This window comes from Monodon monoceros, unplaced genomic scaffold (assembly GCF_005190385.1).
Source record: "Monodon monoceros isolate NGI ecotype Baffin Bay Population unplaced genomic scaffold, NGI_Narwhal_1 Super_Scaffold_18, whole genome shotgun sequence".
Classification (NCBI taxonomy): Eukaryota; Metazoa; Chordata; class Mammalia; order Artiodactyla; family Monodontidae; genus Monodon; species Monodon monoceros.
This window is the reverse complement of record NW_021703774.1, coordinates 92,451,404-92,476,764: the sequence shown is the minus strand read 5'-3', so window position 1 is coordinate 92,476,764 and position 25,361 is coordinate 92,451,404. Positions and strand designations below refer to the sequence as shown.

At 36.9% G+C, this 25,361-nt stretch overlaps 1 protein-coding gene and 1 non-coding gene across 4 annotated transcripts in view; one reads left to right on the top strand and one right to left on the bottom strand.

The window, feature by feature from the left end:
- The window catches only part of SLC30A7 (solute carrier family 30 member 7), a 77,071-nt gene extending 52,096 nt beyond the window's left edge, over positions 1 to 24,975 (top strand). For 2 of the 3 annotated variants that reach the window (XM_029230739.1, XM_029230740.1), the window contains exons 9-11: positions 8,294 to 8,384; positions 14,547 to 14,696; positions 23,646 to 24,975. In XM_029230739.1, coding sequence (XP_029086572.1) covers positions 8,294 to 8,384; positions 14,547 to 14,696; positions 23,646 to 23,693 — 289 coding nt within the window. In that variant the 3' untranslated portion in view covers positions 23,694 to 24,975. The remainder of the gene's footprint in view (positions 1 to 8,293; positions 8,385 to 14,546; positions 14,697 to 23,645) is intronic. The other variant, XR_003794641.1, reaches the window with a different exon arrangement.
- Positions 12,654 to 12,759, bottom strand: LOC114900088. Its single transcript, XR_003794714.1, has one exon. It is a non-coding gene; the product is annotated as a U6 spliceosomal RNA (small nuclear RNA).
- Positions 24,976 to 25,361: the final 386 nt, after the last annotated feature.

The window sequence follows — 25,361 nt, the reverse complement described above, 5'->3', positions numbered from 1 at the left end:
CGCGCAGGCTCAGCAGCCATGGCTCACGGTCCTAGCCGCTCCGCAGCATGTGGGATCTTCCCGGACCGGGGCACGAACCCGTGTCCCCTGCATCGGCAGGCGTACTCTCAACCACTGCGCCACCAGGGAAGCCCCTGCTTTTCCTTTTTTTAAAAAAATTATTTATTTATTTTTGGCTGCCTTGGGTCTTCGTTGCTGTGCGCGGGCTTTCTCTAGTTGCAGTGAGCGGGGGCTATTCTTCATTGCAGTGCATGGACTTCTCGTTGCAGTGGCTTCTCTTGTTGCAGAGCACAGGCTCTAGGCACGCAGGCTTCAGTAATTGTGGCACATGGTTTCAGTAGTTGTGGCTCATGGGCTCTAGAGTGCAAGCTCAGTAGTTGTGGCACACGGGCTTAGTTGCTCCGCGGCATGTAGAATCTTCCCGGACCAGGGCTCGAACCCATGTCCCCTGCATTGGCAGGTGGATTCTTAACCACTGCGCCACCAGGGAAGTCCTCTCTTCTTACTTCTTTTATTCCATTGTTTTTCCCCATTTCCCTCCCTCTTGACAGGGTATTATGAATTTTCATTCATTTTTCTTATTTATTTGCACCTTTGCTCTTCATGGATACATATGTGTCACTTAGTAATTTTTTTTTTACTTTATATTGTTGGTGTGATTTTAGTTTCTTATTTATGAGAATATTCTTATTCATTAGAATAAAGAGACTTTATTAAGATAACAAATTGCACATCAAGAGCTGGGAATGTTGATTGCTTCTGCCTAAGTGTAATTAACTCTTTCTCACCTATACTTGAATAGAGAATAAGATACTTTTGCTTCTATTTATTGGAGATTCTTTTGGGGAAATGACTAAATTGAGGGGCTCTTTTCTTGTTTTGTTATTTAGCTGTTATTGTGAAGGGTTGAAAGTCATGTCAAACAAGGGATGTTTTACATTTTAATAATCTTCCTCTAGTGTTTGAAATTTTAAAATAGACTATGCATTCAGCAGACATATGTCAAGCACTTATTATATTCCATACACTGTGCTGGGCACTGGGAATTAAAAGAATATAATATGGTCTCTGACTCCAGAGGACTCAATCATGATGAGACTCTGCAGTGTAGTGCAGAGAGCTTTAGTCTTGGAGTTATCCCACCCAACTCTGCCACTTACCAGTGTGTAACAAAGAACAAGTTGTCTTAATCTCTCTGAGATGGTTTTCTTTTCTGTAAAATGAGGGGGTTGGCCTAAATGATCTCTTATGATCTTGCTTACATCTGTGATTCCAGCATTTTCTGAAAGTTACTTAAGGTTGTTGTGAGGATCAAATTGGAAAAAATTTATTAAATACTTTAAAAACTATTAAGTGTTGTCTAAACAAAGACATTACTATTTACTAACGACATTATTTACTAATGGTTTCAGTCCAAAGACCAAATGCATTAAGTGTTATAACTAAGTTCCAGAAGTTTAAGGAAAAGAGTGACCTTTTCATGACTTTGGCTCTAAGTTCTAGGGGTATTTTAGGATATCTTACTGTCTCCATTATTGAGTAAAGTAGGTACTCTGTAAATATGCGTTGATTTAAACCATAGGTTTCAGAAACTCAGAATAATTATAAGGCGAACCACAATTCCTGTGGTTCTGGGTTATCTGTTCTATATTAGGCTCATGAAATTCTGGGTTAATGGGTAATTGTTTTTTACTACGGAATCATTGTATTTGTGTAAATATGACTGCATATTTACAGCTTGTCATAGGACCACCATGTCTGAATGCAGAATACATTGCTTTGGGGGGGCCAATTTTCTTTGGTTTTTTTTGTCCACTAAACATTTTCGAGTATATGATATATACTAGACCTTTAAATTTACGGGTTCTTTTATAAAGTACAGCTACCTATACGCTTGTAGATTATAAGAACCACTGGTAATATGCAGGAGGACTTAAGCCCATTAGCCAATTCAAAAAAGTTGAATCAGTAATTATTTTTTAATTATTATTAATATTTATTCTCAGATCTAAGTAATAGTTTCAACTCTCTGAAATTTTTTATTGTTAATGATTATGATTGTCACCAGTCTGTTCTTCAAAAGTTTTCATAATGTATACCCTTTTCTTTGGTTTGGTTTGTTTATAATTATTGCTAGATAATTTTATGTACTGTTGAAATGGTGAGACTCACTAAATATGCTGCTTTTGAAGTAAGATTTAGTATTATTTCATTTACAAAGTTACTGGCAATAAAGAGTAATAACTGTTGCTTATTTAATCTGCTAACATTTAAGCTTTCATATTAATTTTAAGTGTATGATTGTAAATTTGATTTATCTTCAGGTTTTGAGGAATAAAACTATTACCATGTTTTACTGGTGAACTCATGTACCTAATGACTCATTCTTTTTATATATGCTAGGAAAATGCTATTTCACTGTTAAAGCTAGAATTGAGTTAGTCAACCAGAAGTGAACCTCTAATTGTTTCCAAATGCTTACTTTCTGGGTTTGGATGCAGCTCTAAGTCTTAGCTCAGTCAGGAATTTGCTGAGTTTGTCTTTTTCCCCATATCCTTTCATTATGGCTAGATAGATCCATGCTAAAATCTATTTTATGATTCCCTATTACAATAGTTAATCAGAAAAATATGGGCGTAAACTCCTGAGCTAAACACAATTTTTAAAGAGCAAAAATAGAGTTTCTACAGGTTTCTTTTACATTTTTATGACCTCTGAGATTGTTATAGAAATTGGCTTTGGTTCTAAATTGCTTATCACCATGTAATTTAGCAAGCACCTTTTTCTCTCCACCCCAGTTTCATAACCTAGTTATATAGCTCCTACATCTGAAATTCTTAACAATATTTTAAAATTATTATTGGAGAAAATTAGTGTGATGCTTCCATGTGCTTTGGTGAAATGCTTGCTGCTGTTGAATGTAAATATTTTATTAAAATTCTACCTAAGTAGGCAACCATTCCAAATTTTATAGTATAACAAAATCAGTAAGAACCTGTTGGTACACTCTCTATATATTATTTCCTTATACATATCAGTTATATCTTTTATTTAGTTATTTTAAAATAGATGCTTGCTTCTAACATTAATTTTATTATTAAAATATTTATCTGCATTATGGTTCTTGAATTGTGTTAAAATGAGTGATCTCTAAATTCTCTGTTAATTCTTTTTTTATAAATTTATTTATTTATTTTTGGCTGTGTTGGGTCTTCTTTGCTGCTCGTGGGCTTTCTCCAGTTGCGGCGAGCGGGGGCTACTCTTCGTTGTGGTGTGCGGGCTTCTCGTTGTGGTGGCTTCTCTTGTTGAGGAGCATGGGCTCTAGGCGCACGGGCTTCAGTAGTTGTGGCACGTGGGCTCAGTAGTTGTGGCTCGCAGGCTCTAGAGCGCAGGCTCAGTAGTTGTGGTGCATGGGCTTAGTTGCTCTGCGGCATGTGGGATCTTCCCAGACCAGGGCTTGAACCTGTGTCCCCTGTGTTGGCAGGCGGATTCTTAACCACTGTGCCACCAGGGAAGTCCCCTCTGTTAACTCTAATAGTGTGTAATCTGTGATCATGGAACTTCACCAGTTCTAGAATCCTCAAACTAAGTGCCACAGGTGAAAGTAAACTTTAGGAGAAAAAGGGCCATACTAGTTGTTGTTATTGTTGTTGTTCTTACAAGAGCGTAGCAGTCTTTGAAAGGCAACACACATGGGTTAACACAAAAATTTGAACAAAGGTTTGGATAAATTTGTAGATGGTTATTTTGGGTGACTTATTAAGAGACTGTATTAAGGGAATGTCTTTAATGTTTTAAAGCTGATCTCCTTAAGGATTATTTTAGATTGGACTCAACTCTTTTATATTAATTGTGTTTTAGCTCTTTGCAGGGAAAGCTAGACTAGCCCTAGGTATTCTAAGACAATAAATATTTTAAAAGTTGTTTGCAAGGTGATATTTTACAACTATTGCTTAAGTAATATCATTGCTCATATTGCATGCCTTCTGTTACAGTAGAGTCCATGTTCTCTTCTATTCCTTTTTCCCCCACTTTATTTTGAAAGTTATACTTTTTATTTTTAAAGGTATGTTTAAAAGTAAGTTGTCAACATACTAATAAAAAAACCGTTCACCAAAAGTTCATGGGAAGTGAAATTGGATACAGGCTTTTAATCTACAGTTGTTTTGAATTCATATGTGCCTTCCTGCAAATGGTGGGTCCTAAATAAGTGTTTGTTGCCTGATTTCCATTGATCTCTACAGGCTTTTTCAATAGTTGTGAATTTCTTTGAGGTAAGGCATTGTGTATTATTTATCTTTTTATTTCTGGTGCCTAGCACATGTCTGGCACATGGTAGGCATATAGTAAATGTTGACTTGAACTTTTCAAAATTGAGTTTGGAGTCAAAAGACCTGTTCTTATTATTCTAGCTCTCCCATTCACTAGCTATGTCCTTGGGCAAGTTACTTTGGTGCACTAGGTCTCCATTTCCACAACTCTAGAGTAAGATTCCATCTGATTCGAGAAAATCTGATGCCAAGCAAAGCATGTAGTGCTTAATTATTGCTTATTTGTATTGATTGTGTAATAAAATCCATTTGCAGGATTACCTAATTAGTAATAGATTAAATTCATTTGCAAAGTGTATCTTATTTGATGATGCTGTTGTGCATTGTTGTTGTTGCTATTTAGAATATAAAGGCAACTTATATTTTCTTTCATTTCCAAATATATTCTCTCTTAGTATTCCTTGTAGATTGACCTTTTTTTTCTTATTGAATGAAAATAAATTAAAGATGGAAGAAACTGCCTAGATATTTAATCTACTTCCTCATTCTATAGATGAGAAAACTGATGCTCTGGAATGTTATACTATTTGCCTGAAGCTATTTAATGGCAGAATTAGAACCCCAAGTCTCATGATTTACATTTGAGTGATTTTTCCACCTCAGATATCTCCAGATTATTAGGAGTTTCTTGAGATAAAGATTGGAGAAGAAATGATCAAAATAGCTAAATTTAGTGGGCACATGGAAAAACTTTTCTTATTGTCGGGGGGGTGGTGATGTGATGATTTGGGATATTGGGATTGACATATATACACTAATATGTATAAAATAAATAACTAATAAGAACCTGCTGTATAAAAAATTTTTTAAAACTTATTCTCAAACAGTTATTCTAGGGGAACCATTTTTGTGCCTCATTTTCTGAGAAGTACAATAAGGAAAGTAGGAAAACATAAAAATTGTGTAAATTAGATATATAGAAACATTTAGTGACTGATCCTTTCTTTTTCCTGAGAAATGAGGATGGAGAGAGGAAAGAAAAAATGTAATGGTTGAATTATGCCTTATTATTCTACTGTGTTGTTTTTCTTTGCCTTTTTGGTAAATCCAGGGTGTCCTCACCTATTTAATAACAGCACAGTAGATAGAAACAGACACTACTCTTCAGGTTAGATGAAGGAATAACCGATGTTCTTTCACTGTCAAAATCCTTAACCCCGATTCCAGTTGCTTCCCACCCATTTTTCCTCCAGTGTTAACACAGGTATCACAGATTTTTTACAGGAGCACAGAGAGGACATTTATACAGTTTGGAGGACAGTTTGGGATCAGGGAATATACCCTAAAAGGGGTGACACTTGAGATTTTAAAGAAGGAATAGAAGCCAGATTACAGGGCAGTTTAGGGACATTCTAGAGAGGTTACAGCATGAGCTAGAGCATGAAAGGAAAAACAGCAGAAAGTGAAGTACAAACATGCTTACATTTTAGAGAGCTTAAAATGTGAAGCAAAAATGATAGGAAGTGAAGCCCGAGGAGGGCAGATCAAAAAAATATACCATGTGAAAGAGCTTACACTTAATCCCCTAGGCAGTAGGGAGCTCTTAATGGATTTTTTTTAAATGGGGAAGGAATAGAGTCAGATACTGATTTTAGGTAGATTAGTCTAATGGCTTTTGTAAAGAATGGTTATATTAGTTATCTATGAATGCATAAGAACTTAACACAAAAACCTCGTAGCTGAAATAACACACATTATTATCTTTGCCTTGGTTCCGGAACCTAAGCGTGGCTAACTGGGCTCTGGCTCAGGGTCTCTAACAAGTTAACGGTCAAGGTGTCAGCCGGCTACAGTCATTCCAGTACTCATCTGGAGGAGAATCCACTTCCAAGCTCACTGAAGTGGTTGTTGACGGTACTGAGTTTCTTTTGGGCTGTTGGACTGAGGGTCTTAGTTCCTCTCCAGAGGCATCTCTCAGTTCCTTGCCCTGGGCCTCTCCATGGGACAGCTCATAGCGTGGCAGCTTTGAGCAAGCAAGTGAGAGAGCGAGAGAGGAGGGTGAACAAGATGGAAGCCAGAGTACTTTAATTTAGAATTGACATCTTGTCACTTTTGCCATACTTTACTCATTAGGAGCAAGTCACTAGATCCAGCCCACACTCGAGGGGAAGGGATTACACGAGAGCATGAACGCTAGGGAGGCAGGGGTCATTGGGATCCATCTTTAAAGCTGCCTATCACAGCAGACTTAAGGAAATAAGACTAGAGGTAAAGGGACCATTTAGGAGGCTGTTGTAATAATCCAAGTGAAGTGATATGGAGATTATTGTAGACATACGTAATAGAATGACAGGGAGGGGATGGAGTTTAGAAGTGTTTAGAATGTTAAGTCATGTGAGAACTCGGTGATTTAGAGCATGAGAGTTTTAAGGGAGAAGAAGCAATTAAAGGTGGCATCCAATTATTCTTGGCTCGTAAATCACTGTCTGACTGAAGAATAATTTCATTTGAATGTGACTTAAACTCCTGTCTACATTGAGCTTTTATATTCATTACTGCTATTCTCTCCACACTTTTAGTTTTCTAAGCTTGCCCTTGGTGTTGCTTCCCTGGACACCAGTTTCTAAATATCTCAATCTCTCTCAGTATCTGTTTAATTTTCCTATTTGTTTCTCTTCCTGTTTTTACCCTCCCTATCCAAATACTTATCACTGTACACAAAGTATGGAACAGTCTCCTAATTTCTTCCCTGGGGCCTTTCCTTTCTTTAATCTAGATTCTAAAACATCTAATATCTATGCATTTATCATTCATTTAACCAACAAGTATTTATTGTGGGCCCACTTTGTGACCAGCACTTTACTAGGCCTCCTTGGGAATATAAGAGTGAACAAGACAAGCAATGTCCCTGTTCCTTTGTGTCTTCATTAATATCTTCTCTTTCTTTTCTGTCTGTCAGAAGTACTACTAATCTTTTAAGGTACACTTCACCTTCTACCTTCCTTAAAAGGTATATGTTTTGTTTTGTTTTGTTTTTATCTCTATCTCCTATAGCTATAATCAGGAGGGGTTTTACTGTAGAAATATTGAGATACTACAAGTTTAAAAGAAAGAACTGGCTTAAGCTATTAAGTGTAATGAAGCTATTCTTGACCTTCCCTCTCAGTCTGCTTCAAGCAATAGAGCAGTGCCTCACCCCCTGACTCATTGGACTCCCCCTGGAGAGCTTTTTAAAAACATAGATGCCTCAACTCTCCCTCAGAGATTCTCATTCAATATGTTAGAAATGACAACAAACAAGACTCTAAGGTGAATTTGATATGTAGCTGGTTTAGAAAACTACTGCATTAGAGTCAGCCTCACCATTACACTATTAATTGCTTTGTGTGCATTTAACCATCCAAGTAGCCTAAAGCCATAATTTCCAAATACTGGTTGAGGACTAATTACATCAGTTCATACAGATTTTGGGGCCCTATCACAAGAGGTGCTGATTCACTAGATCTGTGATTATATCCAGGCTTCTATTTTTTTTAATAATCAATGAAGACTGTTATATAATCGGGTTGGAAAAACACTGGATGAATGAACTTAATATGCTGTATTAATTTTTTTTGTATTTTCCTTAACAGTACTCTTCAGATAAATGAATGTAAATATTTGATAAACGTTAAGGACCAGTTGGCCATGATATGCTTTATAGATTATCCTTGAAGATTCTAGCCATTTGAAGTCATATTATAAATGACAGTTGAACGACTGCTGTGTTTAAATTTTAGATGCTCCAGTACTATTCAGCGTGTTTATTGTTTCATACATTGATACATTTCATTTAGCTCTTTTACTTTAAAGAATAACTTATTTGTCCCATGAAAAATTTGGAGCAACGGCTGGATTCTTTTTCCTCATATTATTCTGACAAATCTTTGTTATATTCTATTGGGAGGTATATTATTACTTTCTTGCAGGATGGGATTGTCAGAATGTGGCTTTAATAAGTTTGATGTCTTCCTTTTCTATAGTGTTATTCCTCTTTTAAGAGAGTCTGTTGGAATATTAATGCAGCGAACTCCTCCCCTTTTGGAAAATACTCTCCCTCAGTGCTATCAGAGGGTAAGTTTCAAAGCTTCCAAACCATTGGGTTTTGGTTGTTTCCAAGCTGTTAGGGGTTATAACTTTTATAAATATGGGTAGCATGTGTGTATAATTTAGTATTTCTGCCAAGACTAAATGCTGACCATGAATGCCATTTATATGAACCAGAATAAAATCATTGGAAAATATTGAGCTTCACTAAAGAAAATGTGGTAGAAGTTGTCCTCATCTAGAAATCAAGCAGCTCTTTTAAAATATAAATATAAATAGCAGATGATATAAGCATTTCTTCAGCATAGATTTTGTGAGCTCCCCTTTTATGCCATATATTCTTCTAAGGTATTAGGGGTGTAATGGTAAATAAGGTAGTCAGGGTCTATCAAAGAATTTATGGTGTGGTGGGAAAACACAGGCACTAAACAATAAATAAATAAGAAAATATCAGTGATGATTACTATAATAGAAATAAAACAAAGTCATGTGAGACATGGATGGCTATGTCAGATTTATCCAGGAAGTCATATTCAAGGAAATTGAAATCTTGTTGACAAGAAGGAGCCAGACATGAACATCTTGGAGAAGAGTGTTCCAAGCAAAGGAAAATGCTAATGCGAAAAGTTCTATGACTGGAACTAATTTAGTGTGTTTGAAAAACAGGAAAAAAAAAAGCCATTGTGGCTGAAGCATAATAAAGGGAAGAGTGGCTGGAAAGGCTGGGGAGAATGGCAGAGGACAGATCATATAGAGGTTTTGGTCTTACTAAGAGGTTTAGATTTAATTCTGTTCACTGGGAAGCATTAGTAAGCTTTTAGGCAGATAGAGTGTCACAAAATGTAAGTTTTTAAAAGCTTATTCTGCTTGCTATTAGAGAATAAACTCTAGGGAGAATGAAAGCAAAGAAAACCAGTTAAGAGGCTGTTCTAATCTGAAAAATCATGGCCTGGACTACAGTGGTAGAAGTGAAAATGGAGCTAAGTAGATATTTTGGATAAGTTTTTGGAGATGGATTATATTAGCAGAGGGGAGAAAAAGTGTTGAATCGCAGCTAGGTAGATGCTAATACCATTTGTTGAGGTTGATGCAGGTGTGAGGGTGGAAAATCCTCCCAAATCAAGAGTTCTATTCTGGATCTGTTAAAAATGAAATGCCTACTGTACATCTAGGGGAAATGTCACTCAAGTGGTTGGATATGCAAATCTGGAGTTTTAGGGACTGATGAGAACTAGGGGGAGTTTGAGTCATCAGTATATGACTAGCATTTAAAACATTAGGATTATGTAAGGTTACCTTGGGAGGATTAAGCTCTAATCTTTAGGTCAAGCTTCCACTCCAGATTTAGAGCACAGGCAGGAAAGCCAGGAATGGGAGCTGGAAAACCCAGAAGAAGTTGAAGGAGGAAGTAATCAACGGTGCCAAATATTTCTGTGAGGCAATTACAGTAGGAACAGAGAAGTGACCATTGATTGGGATCATGAACAGCATTAATGGCCTTGATAAAAGCATTTTCAGTAGAGTTTGGAGAAAGCATGATAATAGTAGATTAAGGAGAAAATGAATTGGGGAGGTAGAGATAGTGGTTACAGTCAACTTTTTTTAAGAAGTGTTGTTAAAGGGAACAAAGAAATGAGCTGATAGCTTGGCTGTAGATATAGTAACAGTGGTGAGGGAATTTGTTTTTAAAATAAGATGTTTTAAAACAGCATCCCATAGAACTTTCCCCAGTAATGGAGATGTTCAATAATCTACATTTCCCAGTATGGAAGTCACAAGGAACATGTGGCTATTGAGCACTTGAAGCTTAATAATTTGAGCTATAGCGCAACTAATTTTTTTTTTTTTTTTTTTTTTTTTTTTTTCCTTGGCTGTACGCGGGCCCCTCACTGTCGTGGCCTCTCCCATTGTGGAGCACAGGCTCCGGACGCGCAGGCTCAGCGGCCATGGCTCACGGGCCCAGCTGCTCCGCGGCACGTGGGATCCTCCCAGACCGGGGCACGAACCCGTGTCCCCTGCATCGGCAGGCGGACTCTCAACCACTGCGCCACCAGGGAAGCCCCGCGCAACTAATTTTTAAACTTCATTTCATTTTCATATATTTAGTCACATGTGTTTAGTGACTTCTGTATTGCACAGTGCAGTTCTGGAGCCTGTGTGTTACAGGAAGAAATTGATGGTATGGTAGTGAAGCAGGTTACTTCACTACCTGCTGAAGGAATGAAGGTCTTGAGAAGGTGAAAAAGGAGAGAACCCAAAGCACTATGGAGGAATTAATTGTAGATAGGAGCCAGGGGTACTGTATCCCCCAAGGGAAGACAGAAAGTGCTGAAAGAGATGAGGGCTGACTGGTGGATTTGGTGGTGCAGGATAAGGGATTTTCTGTGTGCTTCTATTTTCTCTTTGATTTACAGGGCAGAGTAATCATGCAGAGAAATTAGAAGACCAGAGGAGAAAAGAGAAGGTATAGAATAGTCCTTTTTGAGACAGGGAAAGTGAAGTGCTGCCCATTTGACATTTGTGGTTTTATGATTTTAAGGTAGGACCAGTCAGCATAGTTGTGGAAGAGAAAGGGGCAATTTATTGAACGCCTACTCTAAGCTGGTCCCTATATTAAGTGATTTACATATATTGTTTCTTTTCTTCACATTAACCATACAGGGTAAGTTTCATCTTCCTTTCCCTAGGAAAATTGAGTAAAATTGATGTTTGAGGATTTAAGTAACTCATCTAAAGTCACAGATGGTAGTGGCTGAATCTGGATTCGAATCCATATCATTCTGCCTTTAAAAGCTCATGCTCTTTCTGTTAAACCACACTGTCCGAGCAGGAAGAGCAACACAGATTTTCATCTGTAGCTACACTTTCCCCACTTTTTTTAATTCGAGTAAAGTTAATGCCAGTTTCTATAAGACTCATTCCTTAACTTATGCTTTAGGATAACTACAGGAATGTGCTTGTACTGCTATATCTGTGGAGGTAGAAGAAATCTGTTCAGTCAGGGTGCTGTTTCCCTAGCAGTATACCATTTCCATTTAGAAAAGTGTGGAGGGATATCAGGTTCAAACCACTGTGTCATCAGAGTCCTGAAAGAGGAAGAGGAAGTGCACCTTGACTTCTTTCCCTAGTAAAAGCAGTTTTTTTAAAGGGCACAATGGTTATTGTCTCACATTTCCCACCAAGTGTCTTGGAGCTTATAGAAAGTGATCCTACAACAAATTCTGATAAAAATAAATATTTTTGATAAATATAAGTTCAACTTTTTCTTAATTGACAGCCCAAATAGATTACTTAAGAATCAGGGAATCTCAGAATTCAAAAAGATCTTATTATTCATTTGGCCCAGACTTCTATCTGTTGGAAGAATCTCCTTCGCGACATTCAGTTGGTCATTCGGCTTCTTGACTATTTCCAGGAATCGGTAGTTAGCCCCTTCACTGAGTAACCTCTTTCTCTTTTAAATTGGTGTAATTGTTATAAAGATCTTTTTAACTTCTGGGTTCTGATCTTAGTTCATCTCCTCTAGATCTATACAGAGATATTGAACAATAGCGGTGATTTGGACATCTTTGTAAAGATTTTCCTCATCTTCAAGGGAATACATCTAACGTTTTTTCCTTAAGCGTTTTCTGTACGTTTTGGGTAGATAGCTTTTATTAAGTTAAGGAAGTGTCCTTCCAATCATAAATAGGGGTTGAATTTTATTAAATAATTGTAATGCTTTTATTGAAATGATTATGTGATTTTTCTCCTTTGCTTCACTAATTGAAGAATAACAGTAATAGAGTTTCTGATGTTTAATCTTTCCCTCTTGGGATAAACCTAACGTAGTCATGATATGTTATTTTTTAATATACTGTTGGAGTTAGCTTATTTAATTCATAAGAGAAATTAGCTTATGATTTATTGTCTTTATCTGGTTGGGGATCAAGATTATTTCTTATATGAGATAGCACCTCTTTTTTATTTTCTGGCAAAACTAAGAGGTTATTTAAGTTTCTTGAAAGTCTGCCCTCTGGGACTGGGGGTTGGGGGGGCTTTATGAAAGAGAACTTTTATTACCTTTTCAGTTTTTAATGGCCCTTTTATATCTTCTGTTTTTTTCTTATATTACAGCATTTTCTGTATTTCCAGAAATTTATTCATTTTTGTCTAGATTTTTGAAATTGTGTTTTTTGTTGTTGCTTTTCTGATTTTATTATTTTTTCCAGCTTCAGTGAGGTAAAATTGATAAATGAAAATTATGTATATTTAAAGTGTGCAATATGTTGTTTTGATATACATGTACATTGTGAAATGACCATGGAACCCTTCATGAATTTGCATGTCATTCTTGCACAAGGGCCATGTTAATCTTCTCTGATCGTTCTCATTTTAGTATATGTGTTACCAAAGCAAACACCAAAATTGAATTTATATTCATTTTATATACATACGTGTACTACTTACTGAGCAATTACTTGGGCCAGGCTTAGGTCCTTACAGTTTTAGGTGCTGAGGATACAAAACATAAAAATCGAAAATAAATCCCTGCCTTTATTGAGCTTGAGTTCTGCCAGAGGAGACAGGCAAGAAACAATATAAATAACATAGTAATGTAGTGTGCGACATTATATGCCGAAAAGTAAAACAAACCAGAGAAATGTAAAAATAAAAGCATTGTAGTTTTACATAGAATAACAGTAGAATGGCCTCCTGAGAAGATGGCATTTGAGTCAAGACCCAAACAAAGTAGGCGAGGCAGAAATCTGGAAGGAAAGACACTCCAGGCAGAGGGAATAGCAAATGCCCTGGGGCAGGAGTGTGCCTGACTTTTCAGAGTGGTGAGGAGGCTTCTGTAGCTGAGGAAGAGGGAGCAAGGGGAGGAGTAGTAGGAGATGAGGTAAATAAGGTAAATAACAAGGGGCCACATGATGTGGGTCCATGTAAGTTATTGTGAAAGCACTGGTTTTTGTTCAGAGTAAGATGGGAATCTATTGGAGGATTCTGAACAGAGTGAAAGCATCTGATCTAAAGTAACAGATTCTTACTTGGGCTACTGTTTTGAGAATAGATGAAGAGGTACAAGGCTAGAAATAGAGAGACCAGTTAATAAGGTATTATAATAATCCAAACTAAAGTGGCTTCAACTAACCTGACAGCAGTAGAGGTGGTGAGAAGTGTTTGGATTCTACTCAGCTGTAGTATTTTGTACACTCACATATTGATACATTCATATAGTATTCTGTTTTATGGTTTTTAAAATCTGTTGTTTGTAGTTCTTTTCCTTTTTCATTTTGTACTTTGTTTAATTGCATGTTCATTTATTTTATTTTTTTACCACCATCAGAGTTTGTCTTGCCAGTGGTTGTCAACCTAAGGGTGTGGAACACTTAAGGAGCCACTGGAAAAACTTTGAGACATCCCTCCCTTTTCTGGTTGTCACATGAGTTGGGGAAGGGTATATGTTGGCATGTAGTTCCCTGGGTCCTGGGGATGCAAAGATCCTGTAGTTCCTGACACTTGTACACGATGAAGAATCATCCTGTCTAAAACATGCCCCCATTACGTACGAAACACTGACTCTCTAGCTCGTTAATCTTTTCATAGAACTAGTTTTTTGATATTGTGAACTCTGTCATTTCTAAATTTGTGGATCATTGATTTCCATCCTTTATTTCCTTCCTTTTTATTTCTTAAGTTGACTTTGTTGTTTTTTTGCTAATTTCTTAGCTCATTTGTATTTGTATTTGTCTTCTGATCGATGTACAGTTGACCCTTGAACAACACAGGTTTGAACTGCACGTTCTACTTATACATGGATATTTTTCAGTAGTAAATAACCACAGTACTGCATGATCCATGGTTGGTTGCATCCTCAGATTTTTGACTGAGAAGAGGGCTGGCGTCCCTAACCCCTGTGCTGTTCTCGGGTCAACTGTATTTGGAAATGTAAATTTCACTTAGGCGCTCTCTCAGCTGTGCCCCACAAATTTTGATATGTGCTCATTTATATTTCCCAAACACCTGTCATGGTACCAGCACATAGTAAGTACCCAGTAGGTATTTGTTAATCAATGCAAGCCACCCCCCCCACCAGGCCACTTTTTTCATTAGAGAGTAGAATCCATGTTTACTGACGTGTTGCATGATTTAAGTTGGGTGTACTTATACTTGAGTTCATGTTAATATGTGCTCTTTATATTTTAGGTGCAGCAGTTGCAAGGAGTTTACAGTTTACAGGAACAGCATTTCTGGACCTTGTGTTCTGATGTTTATGTTGGGACCTTGAAATTAGTAGTAGCACCTGATGCTGATGCCAGGTGGATTTTAAGCCAAACACATAATATTTTTACTCAGGTATGATTTTTTTACTAACTTCTTTTAAGGGTCTAGGAATTTATTGTATCTACTAGTCTTAAAAAGATTTACTATTTAACATATTGAATATATATATACTACACTGTGAGGTAAGTGTGAAAGTTTTTTATCAACCACAGAGTCAAATTTGGGAGATCCTTACTTTAGTGAATACTGTTAATGAAGATAGTCCTGTTTACTCATTGTTGTACTGATTTGAGCTCCTTTAAGAAAAAGTAGATTCTCCCTTACTGTACTCTCCTTATAAGACATGTTATATGATATTTGAAGCTAGGAATTCTAAGGTAGCATTTGGAATAAGAATAATGTCTGGTCAGTGGCGTTGGCTAAAAGCAAACTATGTTAACATTTTTGTTGATAGCAAAGCCATCTCTACTTCTGTGTCATTTAATGGCTTAATATGCTGTTGAGTTTTTCTTAATTCTGTATATGGAATCATGAATTAGTCAGTGCATGACTGCAACCAAATTATATCAGGTAATGTTTATGCCATCATGAGTTGACATAGTCAGTGACTGATAAAGTAAAAGTGATTACTAGGTTATTCTGTATATACTGGGAGAATAAGAACATCATGTCAAGAATATCTGAAGAGAGAGACCACAGATTTTTTTTTTTTTTTTTTTGGTCTAACTTGCTGGAAATATTTGGCAAAAAATCTAGATGTTGACACTGCTTCCAAAATTATCTAACACATAAATCTAATGAGGAAACTGATTCCATGCCTTAAAAATCTGTGCTTCAGTGTTCATTGAAGCACTATTTCCAATAGCCAGGACATGCAAGCAACCTAAGTGCCCATCGACAGATGAATGGGTAAAGAAGATGTGGCACATATATACAATGGAATATTCCTCAGCCATAAAAAGAAACGAAATTGAGTTATTTGTAGTGAGGTGGGTGGACCTAGAATCTGTCATACAGAGTGAAGCAAGTCAGAAAGAGAAAAACAAATACTGTATGCTAACACAAATACTGTATGCTAATACTGTATGCATATTTATGGAATCTAAAAAAAAAATGGTTCTGAAGAACCTAGGGGCAGGACAGGAATAAAGACGCAGACATAGAGAATGGACTTGAGGACACGGGGAGGGGGAAGGGTAAGCTGGGACGAAGTGAGAGAGTAGCATTGACATATATACACTACCAAATGTAAAACAGATAGCTAGTGGGAAGCAGCCGCATTGCACAGGGAGATCAGCTCAGTGCTTTGTAACCACCTAGAGGGGTTGGATAGGGAGGGTGGGAGGGAGACGCAAGAGGGAGGGGATTTGGGGATATATGTATACGTATAGCTGATTCACTTTGTTATACAGCAGAAACTAACACAACATTGTAAAGCAATTATACTCCAATAAAGATGTTAAAAAAAAAAAATCTGTGCTTAAAAACTGACCCAGCCCTCCTGATGTGATGCAGTGGGAAGCACACAGCATGACCTGTGTGGCACTCTTGCCAGAAATGGTTAATGTGAATCCCGTCACCTTGTGGACTGTTACCCTGGATTCTTAAGAAGTGTCAGTGTCATGAAAGGAAAAAAAGGAACAGTGGGGGATTCTTCTAGATTAGAGGAGACTTCACAATTAAATGCAATGTGTGGCCCTTGATTGGATCTTGGACTGGGGAGAAACAGCCACAGAGGAAACTATTGGGTAATTAGAATATGGACCACACAATAGCTCATATAATTGTGTAGGTGTTAAACTTCTTGGGTACGATAATGGTATTGTGGTTATAGAAGAATGCTCGTATTCTTAGGAGATACATGCTGAAGGCTTTAGTGGCAAAGTATCAGGATGTCTAACTAATTTTCAAATGTTTCAGCAAAAGTAAAAAGGATTATAAATAAATACATATATAGAGAAATAAGGCAAATGTGGCAAAATGTTTGCGATTGGTTTATACAGGTGATGGGTAGATATGCATTTATTGTGCTATTCTTTTGACTTTAAGCCTTTTCAAAATAAAAAGTTAAAAAATAAAAGTTTGGTGGCTCCTCATTGCCACCAGGATAAAGCCCAAACTTTCTAGCGTGACACAATTAACTTTTCAAGCCTCTCTCCTACTATTATTCATTGCCATGTACTTCATACGCCAGCCCCACCAGACTATTTACTTACCTGTGTGAGACAAAAATCCTACTCTAATGTAAAGGTCCAATTCAATTGTTACTTTCTCTCTGAAGCCTTAAAGACCCTTCTAAGCATCATATAGATAGAGAAAGAGAGAGGGACAGACTGACAGTTTAAATTCAGGACCTTAGCATAAATTAAACGATCTCTCTTCTCTAATAGAGGTATATGGTTATGTTCCTTTGGAATAATTAATGAAATAATCTTATAATGTAGGCAACAGCCAGACGTCCTCTACTACAAAACAATATGCTGGTACCACTTATTTACTCTAGACATTTAAGAACTGTCTTTTCTTAACAGACATTATAAGAAGTCTGTACCACCATGAGTTTCATAATGCAGCATGCAAAACCTTCACAACATGTCTGAATCCTTCTCACACCTCCTCCCTTTTTCAGAGGCAAAAAGGAGAACATGACTAGCAACAACCTTGCTTTTCACTGCCATTTCTAGGTCATTATTCTCTCCTTCAGTCTCGATTTTCTCCTAGTTATACCATGTCCTTCCACCCTCACAGTCTGAGCTTCTGTCCACCTCTAGGATACCTCATACTGTCCGAATACTTTGGCACTTAAGTCACTTAATTTTCCCTCTGAGAAGGAATGCAATTTATAGGTTTAGAAATGTGTGAGCAGCTGTGTCTGTGCTTAGAACTGCTGAAGTTGTAATTGAAGTAGGTGGAGGGAGGTTCTTCTGGTAACCTTAGAAATCTTGGCTTTTAAAATGGCTGAAGTTGAAAGTTTACTCAGCTGCCTCTTTGGTTTTGGAAACTGTATTTGGGTTTTGAAAATTTTAAGCTCTAAAACATATTTTAAGCCTTTTTATCAGCTAAGGTCAAGCCCACTTGATTTCATTCCTTGCAGAGACTAGGGACTCTCTTAGGCTTGCAGTGAAAATGGTTCAACACATTTTTCCCAGCAGGCAGAGAGAAGTCATCCTTCTCATGATTTTCATTCCATACATTTAATGATTGTAAAGTTGTTTTGTGATAGTTGTTTTGGTTCTGACGTATGCAAAACTGAAGTTTTTTATTAATTTATTTTCCTTTACTGCTTATGCCCTAGTCATGCATATTCATTATGCTATGAGTATATCCAATACCTTGCAGTAACATTTGCAATTCATGAAATGAAATTTAAATTTTTTTACGTTTTTTAAAAATTTTAAATTATATCTTAATCATAGATTTTACTTATCAAAAGTAGTAAAGATCAAATTGCTCCATTTTTAAGAAAAAAATTAGACTAATCCTTTAAGTACATTTCTTGTAGAAAGACTTGAAATACTGGTGGCCTTAGTTCCAAAAGACCAAAAGAAGGATTTTCTCAATACTTTGTGGTTCTATGACATTATAATGTATTTTTCTTATAGCTGATCTTAAATTGGAATTAAATTTTTTTTTTTTTGGTTAAAAAGTTCTTGTTAAAATTTATATGGGGTTAGCTTTGAAAAGGTTAACATAAGTTTGAGAATTATAACATTTTGTTTTTAAAACTATAAGCTTTGCGACTGTTTTGGAACTGTACATTAAGCATGTCTTTTTATTCTCATGTTCCATAGTTATCACTTAATCATGAATGGCTAAGGCAGTTGGCTTGCTATCACGAATATAGAGCAATACTAGTGAATTGGTAGAAGTCTCTTCAATACTTTGATTCCTTTGGGATTATTAGTTAAGTGATAATCCAGTTTTTAAACTACAGGATTTTTTGTTGACATAGAAAAAGTCCCTCTCCTTTCCACCACGTGCACTAACTTTTTAAAAATGATTTATCATTTGGGAACAGATGAAATAGAAAACTTATTATTTATGTTTAGTATATGAACAGGAAGTGGATGTGGGATACTGGATGAGGAAGGCAATTTATCATTTATGTTTCTTGTTTTAAACTGGCTGATATCATCTGTTAATTTTTTTAATACACTTTGGTTAGAAATAAAGTTTGAAGAAAAACCTAGAATATGCTTGGGTTCATTACCCTCCTCAGTTCCACACAGCAGAAAAGACAATCAAGGCTAATGTATATTATTTGCTCCTTGATAGAAATTGTACCTTGATATCTTCCATCTTCTCTTCTGCCTGTTTCTGTTATACCTATTAAGTCCTGAACCCCTGGCTTCCTGCTTCAGCTTTCTGTGCTCTATTTTCTTGCCTCAAAATAGAAGTTAACACTGATCGCCAGGAAGGAACCAAAAAGCCTCCTCACTAACCCAGATGGGAGTTCCCCGAGATTCAGGACCTCCCACCTGCACTGCTGTCCTGCCTGTGTGATCCCTTCCTGTCTCTGACAGTAGGGAATAGGAGAAGCTCTCTGTGCCTTTCCGGGTGGCTAGCTAGTTTTCCACCCTTCCTGTTTGTAGGGAGTTTTAATCTTTTATAATGATTGATTAGTTTTAATTAATCCACAGGGGTTAAGTGTCCATTGGTTGATGGCGGTGGAAATAATAACAGCAGCAGCAGCTAGCCTTATTGAGAGCCCACCACATGCCAGGCACTGCGATAGACACCTAACATATTAATCTACCTGCAGCACAGGTGGGGTATTCTCCCCAGTTTACAGAAAAAGGAACCCAGACCCAAGTTATTGTTCATGACTTGTAATTTCATCATATTAAGTCACTATTTCACGAATTCTGAGATGATTCAGTTTTCACATGGAAGAGTAAGGCAGTTTTTCAAGAATTCATTTTTAAGGGATAAAGACTAATATTCTACACTGAGTCAAAAATTAAAGTAGAGGGCTTCCCTGGTGGCGCAGTGGTTGAGGGTCCGCCTGCCGATGCAGGGGATGCAGGTTCGTGCCCCGGTCCAGGAAGATCCCACATGCCGCGGAGCGGCTGGGCCCGTGAGCCATGGCTGCTGAGCCTGCGCGTCCGGAGCCTGTGCTCCGCAATGGGAGAGGCCACAGCAGTGAGAGGCCCGTGTACAGCAAAAAAAAAAAAAATTAAAGTAGAAAGTTTCTGCAGTTTTTGAGAATTGGTAGAGAAATGCAAACAACCCAGTAATTTTCTTTAGCCGTATTCTTGTTTATTTTTCTAAATTTTTACTGCTCATTTGTCTTCCTTTCCACAACAATGAGTATTTATGGAGAGTATTCTAAGTCTATGATTTCAGGTTAACACTTATTTTCTTAGAAGCATGGATGTTAAAAATAACTAGCTGTCTTTCCAACTTAAAAAAGTGTTAACTGAATTACGGTTTATACATGATTCTCAGGATATAAGACACAACAAGTATTCTATGGTTTTCACTTTTTTTGAGGACAACCCTCAGCCAGCTTTAGTGTCATCCCAGCGGCAGGTAGAATATTTAATGGCACTGGGCACTGTTTTGATCTGCTGGAGTATTTGTCATGTCTTTGTTGTGTGGATAAACTGTAAAGAAAACCTAGTTTGCATTCAGGAAGTAGGTGACTTCCTAAAGGAGTCTTTGGAAATTCCACTTTTTCTCTCTACATTGAAGGCAATTGAGAAAGGAAAATGGGAAGCTGGAAGACTTAAAGGTGTTCCCATCCAGCCAGATGGATGAAACAAAATGACTTTTTCTGTTAGACTGGGCTTTTGTGTAAAGCCGTAGGCCCTCTGGGGAAAGATATCAGCTTGAGTAATTAACTTGTGATTATGCAAAGATCAATTTACCTAGCCTCTTTGTTTTTCCTCTTTCTTTTTTATTGCCTTGGGCTACCTCATTTCTTATTACTATCTTCACTGTATATGGTGGGGTGGGGGCGGTGGGGAGGGTGGATGTTAGGAAAGTGGCAGATAATAATGGGAGCCCAACTTATCTTGTCCATTTTTCTTTCATTAACAATTTTGTTAAAGAGAAAAGAAATTAAGCCAGTTTATTTGGGTAATAGTTGTTTTCTCCTAAGGTTAGATACACAAGAATTTTTCAGAAGGGCTCCTAAGTACAGTTATTACGGGGCCCATCTGAGTTGAGTAAATCAAATATAATCAATCATAATAATTTGTTTTTTATAGCATGTAAGAATCCTTTCTTGTATATTCACATATGATCCTTGCAATAGTGCCTGATATGTAGCAAGGATTTATTAAATGTTTGTCAAATACTGGATGAATATATAACATTTTTTGTGAGATAAGTAGGATTGGTATTTATCAACACTTTTAAAATTAGGAAAACTGAGATTCTGTTTCAGTTTTTAGCTTAAAATCATACAGATGTTAAGTTCTTTTTTCTGCCACAGAACTCTTTGAGTGCGTGCAATTCAATGTATTTTCAGAGAACTTTAACTTTACCACAGCAAGGATTTTTCTTTTCTTTCTTTCTTTCTTTTTTTTAATGAGGCAAAAACGCTAGCATGTTTTCTGTGCTGGAAAGCTACTGGGGTCTTTTCCAGCTTTTTATTCCACTAGAGAAGCTCCTGACTCCTTAGACATTCATTAGTGCTGGGCAGAGCCCTCCAACTGGAATGCTAGAAGAAAAGCCATGGTAGAAAGTAATGCTTTCAGGAGCCCAGAAATTCCTGGGAGAAGGTAGCGTTATTATTTTATCCCCCGCTCCGGCTTTTCTTTCTCTTAGATGTTCCACTTTACTCTTCATTCTATGTTGCTGACAAGAAAGTGCTTAATTGTAACCGATTGTATGCTTTAATCTTTAAAAATTATTTTTTTATTTGAAAGAAGGAAATTAATAGAATTTCAGTTCATCCAACAGGTATTTATTGATCATTTACTGTGTGCTGGGCACTACTTGAGGTTCTGGGAGTCAGCAGCAAAAGACAGGACAAAGTCCTTTTATCTTGGACATTATCATTGGAGAGTAACAATCAACAGCATCACAGCAAATAAGTTTTATGATATATTAGAAAGTGATAAGTGTTATAGATAGGGAGAGCAGGGTAGGGAGACTGGGGGTGCTGAGGCATTTACCATCTCTTGCACCAAGCTTTGTTTTTGTTTTTTGTTCTTTTGATAGATAGATAGAGATAGATAGATAGATAATATCTATCTCATCATCTCATCTGACATACTATATTTACTTGCTTGTTTATCATCTCCCCTCCTTCCTAGTTCCCAACAGCTTATAAATTCCATGAGGGCAAGGGTATTTTTTACCTATTTTGTTGGCTGTTATATTCCCGGGGGACAGAAGAGTGCCTGGATTCCAATAGATGCACAAAATGTATTTGTTGGATGAATGAATTGAATGCATTTTTTAATAGGGTGGTCAGGATAAGCCTCACTGACATCTGAGTAGAGATATGACAGGAAAGGGAGTATGTCATGTGGCAATCTCGAGGAACATTGTACCAGGCAGAGGGCCCAGTGTGGCTGGAACAGAGTCAACAAAGGGAGAGAAGTAAGAGATGAGATCAGAGAGGTAATAGGGGCCAGATCATGGGAAAGCTTTGAAGGCCATTGTAGGACTCTGGGCTAAGGACTGAGGAAGGTAAGCTGTTGTAGGGTTTGAGTGATGGAGTGACATCACTATAGTTGCTCTACTGGAAACAGACCAAAGGAGGGCAAAGGTAAAAGAGTGAAAACGAGATCAGAGGCCGTTACAAAATGTAGGCAAGAGATGATAGTGACTTGGGCCAGGGGATAGCAATGGAGGTGATGTAAATTGATCAGATTCTGTATTTGCATTATTTTGAAGGTAAGGCAAACAGGTTTTGCTAATGGGTTGGGTATGAGAGAAAGAAAGGTTTTTAAGTTGCAGCATTGAGGAAGGAATTGAGCCCAAGAAGATATAGGATCAACAGTTTAGAGGGGAGGAAATAGGGATTAATTTGGCTGTGTTTCGATGCTTGTCAGACATCCAAGTAGAACTGTCAGGTAGATGGTAGGTAGGTTCCAGTCTACAAAAGGTGTGAGCATGTAGACGGTACTGAAAGTCTGGATACTGGGTGAGACCATCTAGGGGACAAGTGTCAAAAAAGAAGGGGTCTGAGGACTAAGCCTTTGGGTATTTGAGTGTTTAGTATTCAAAGACAGGAGGAAAAACCCACAAAGGAGACTGAGAAAGATTGATAAGTGAGGTAAAAGGGCAACCAGTGGGTATTCTCTGGAAGCCAAGAGCAGGAAAAGTGTTTCAGTAGGAGGAAGTGATTGTCCGTGTCCTTTTTGCTGCTAGATTAATTACTAAGATGAGGACTGAGAATTGAGCACTGGGCTAAACAATTTAGAGGTGACCTTGACAGTTTTGGGAAGTGGTTGGCAGCAAAAGTTTGGTTGAAATGAGTTCAAGAGAGAAGAGAGTAAAGGAATTATAGATAGCAAATATAGAAAAATTGATAAAACAGGAGAGATGGGGGCAATTTTGAGATCAGTGTCCTTGAATAGCAAGTTTATATCCAAAATTGAAAAGAGGAGTTGGAGTGTAAAGTAAATAACCAGTAGATGGTTATGCTTATTTCAGTGTTTAAAATCATTTATCATAGGAAGATTTAGACTGGATAGATTTATGATTTTAGTAGCCAACTAGTCAAGCACTGTGGTGTTTTCTAGCAGAATAATGGTAGCTGGGTAACCTCATTTTTCCAGAATTCACTTGGGCAGGGCATGTAATTAGTGGCATAGCTTTCTTTTGTAGGGCTAAATGGAGAATCTTTTTTGCAACTTATTAACATACTTGTTTCTAAAATAAAATTATTGGCACTTTATGATGAAAAATGGAGAATTCTTTCCCAAAGACAGAAAAGAAAAATAATTCTTCCCTTTTTCAAAAAAAAAGAAAAGAAAAGAAATTTTTACTACTTTTCTGAAATTTATAGTCTATTATTGGTTTGTTTGATTTTCTAATTTTTTTTTTTTTTTAACTTTTCAGGCCGGAGTGAGACAGCTTTATGTACAGATTGACTTTGCGGCCATGTAAATGAATGAAAAGAAATTATGCTTTTTGGGGGACCTAATTTTTTCTGGTACTGTAAAATCCTAATCATGGTACCTAGCTTTTTAAAAAGAGAAATCATCACTACAACTCCCCAGCACCAAGTAGACCAGGCAGAGTCAGCCGATTGTGCTCTGCCAGGAGTTTACAACTAAGGGATCAGAATTAAGAGGATCTCTCCTGGACTTTTGGTCTTCTGTGCTTCTTCCCTCCAAACCATTTTGATTTCTGAGGTTTCTAGTTTTGTTCCAGGGTATTGTTTTCTGTTTGTTTGTTTCCTTTTTTTTTTCATTTCAAATGCCCTCACTCCCACCTCTCATCCTAGCCAGTAAGAAATTCAGACAGTGGGCCTCTAATCATCTGGAATGTCTTCACTGAAGCTGCTGGAAACCACTGCTTTCATTCCCAGAAAACCAGTGTTATTTAAAAAAAAAAAAAAGAAAAAGGAAAATGGAAATCTGCTTTATATGTAATGTCACAGTTGTTGACGTTCTTCAATATAACCATGTTTGTAAAATTGTTTGTACCTTGCAAACTTATGAACCAAACCATATTGGGTTTTCAAAGTGCCTTTGTATCAGAAAATGTATTTGCCAGCATAGAAATGTACCATCAAAGGTCATGTATATGTTTTTTTTTGTAATGGGTATTCTGTATTCTGTACAAAATAAGACTCTTGTTAGTAATGTATACAGATGTCTTTTTGTGTACTTGCAGCATAGGTTTAGATATATAAAAATCTCCCTTTTATTGCTTTATCCCATCAAAAAATAAAAGGTGTTATTTTGCTTTTTAAATCAAATTCAGTTATTACATTAAATTATTTTGTGTACTGTGTTTTCAAAACTTTGCAAATGCTTCTGTTATACAGACGGGTGTTTTAACTTACTTAAAACATCTGCTAAATTCCAAATTTCTATAAAAGCTACTGTGTCTGTGATAAACTTTCGTATATCTTTCCTTGCTGTTTTTATAGATTCTATTAATGAAAGGAAAAGGCATGTAGAGTGAAGGCAGAAATGGTTGTGACAATGTTATTTTGCTTTTTCATTCTTCAAATGCCAAGTCATACGTTTTCCTGTGCAAATGTTACACAAATACAGTTGCTTTCAGGAATCCTAAAGCAGCATTTTATTGACTTTGAAGTATTGAAGGTACTGAGTAAATGTGGTAACATAGAACTCTTCCTAACACAGGTATCTTGGAAGTTAATAAATAAGTTGATTTCTAGGCTCTTGTGTGTTTGAAAAATAAAATTGCAATTTGAGATAAGTGCTTGAATGTTCTACTTAAATATTCTCTGTGTTTTATGAAGAAATTGTTCTGAATAGACATTTTCCCATTGTACTTCATTTTATCACAATGTATATTCCCTTTTAACTGAAAGGGAAAAATTTAAATTGCTGGGGGGAAAACCCTGCAGGATGGAAATGAATGTTTAGAATGTAGATCAGTAATAAGCACTTTTTCACTGATGTGGCAGAAATCACTGTTGATTTTGTCTAAGTTTCAAGGTATCTGTTTCCCTATTTCTGACCTACAATTTATGAAATATACTGTGTTAGGAAAACTATAGACTGCTTTCTTCATGCTTTTCTAAACCGCTGCAGATTGCCATGAACTGTTGATAGTCCCCTTTTTGCAGATTAAGTA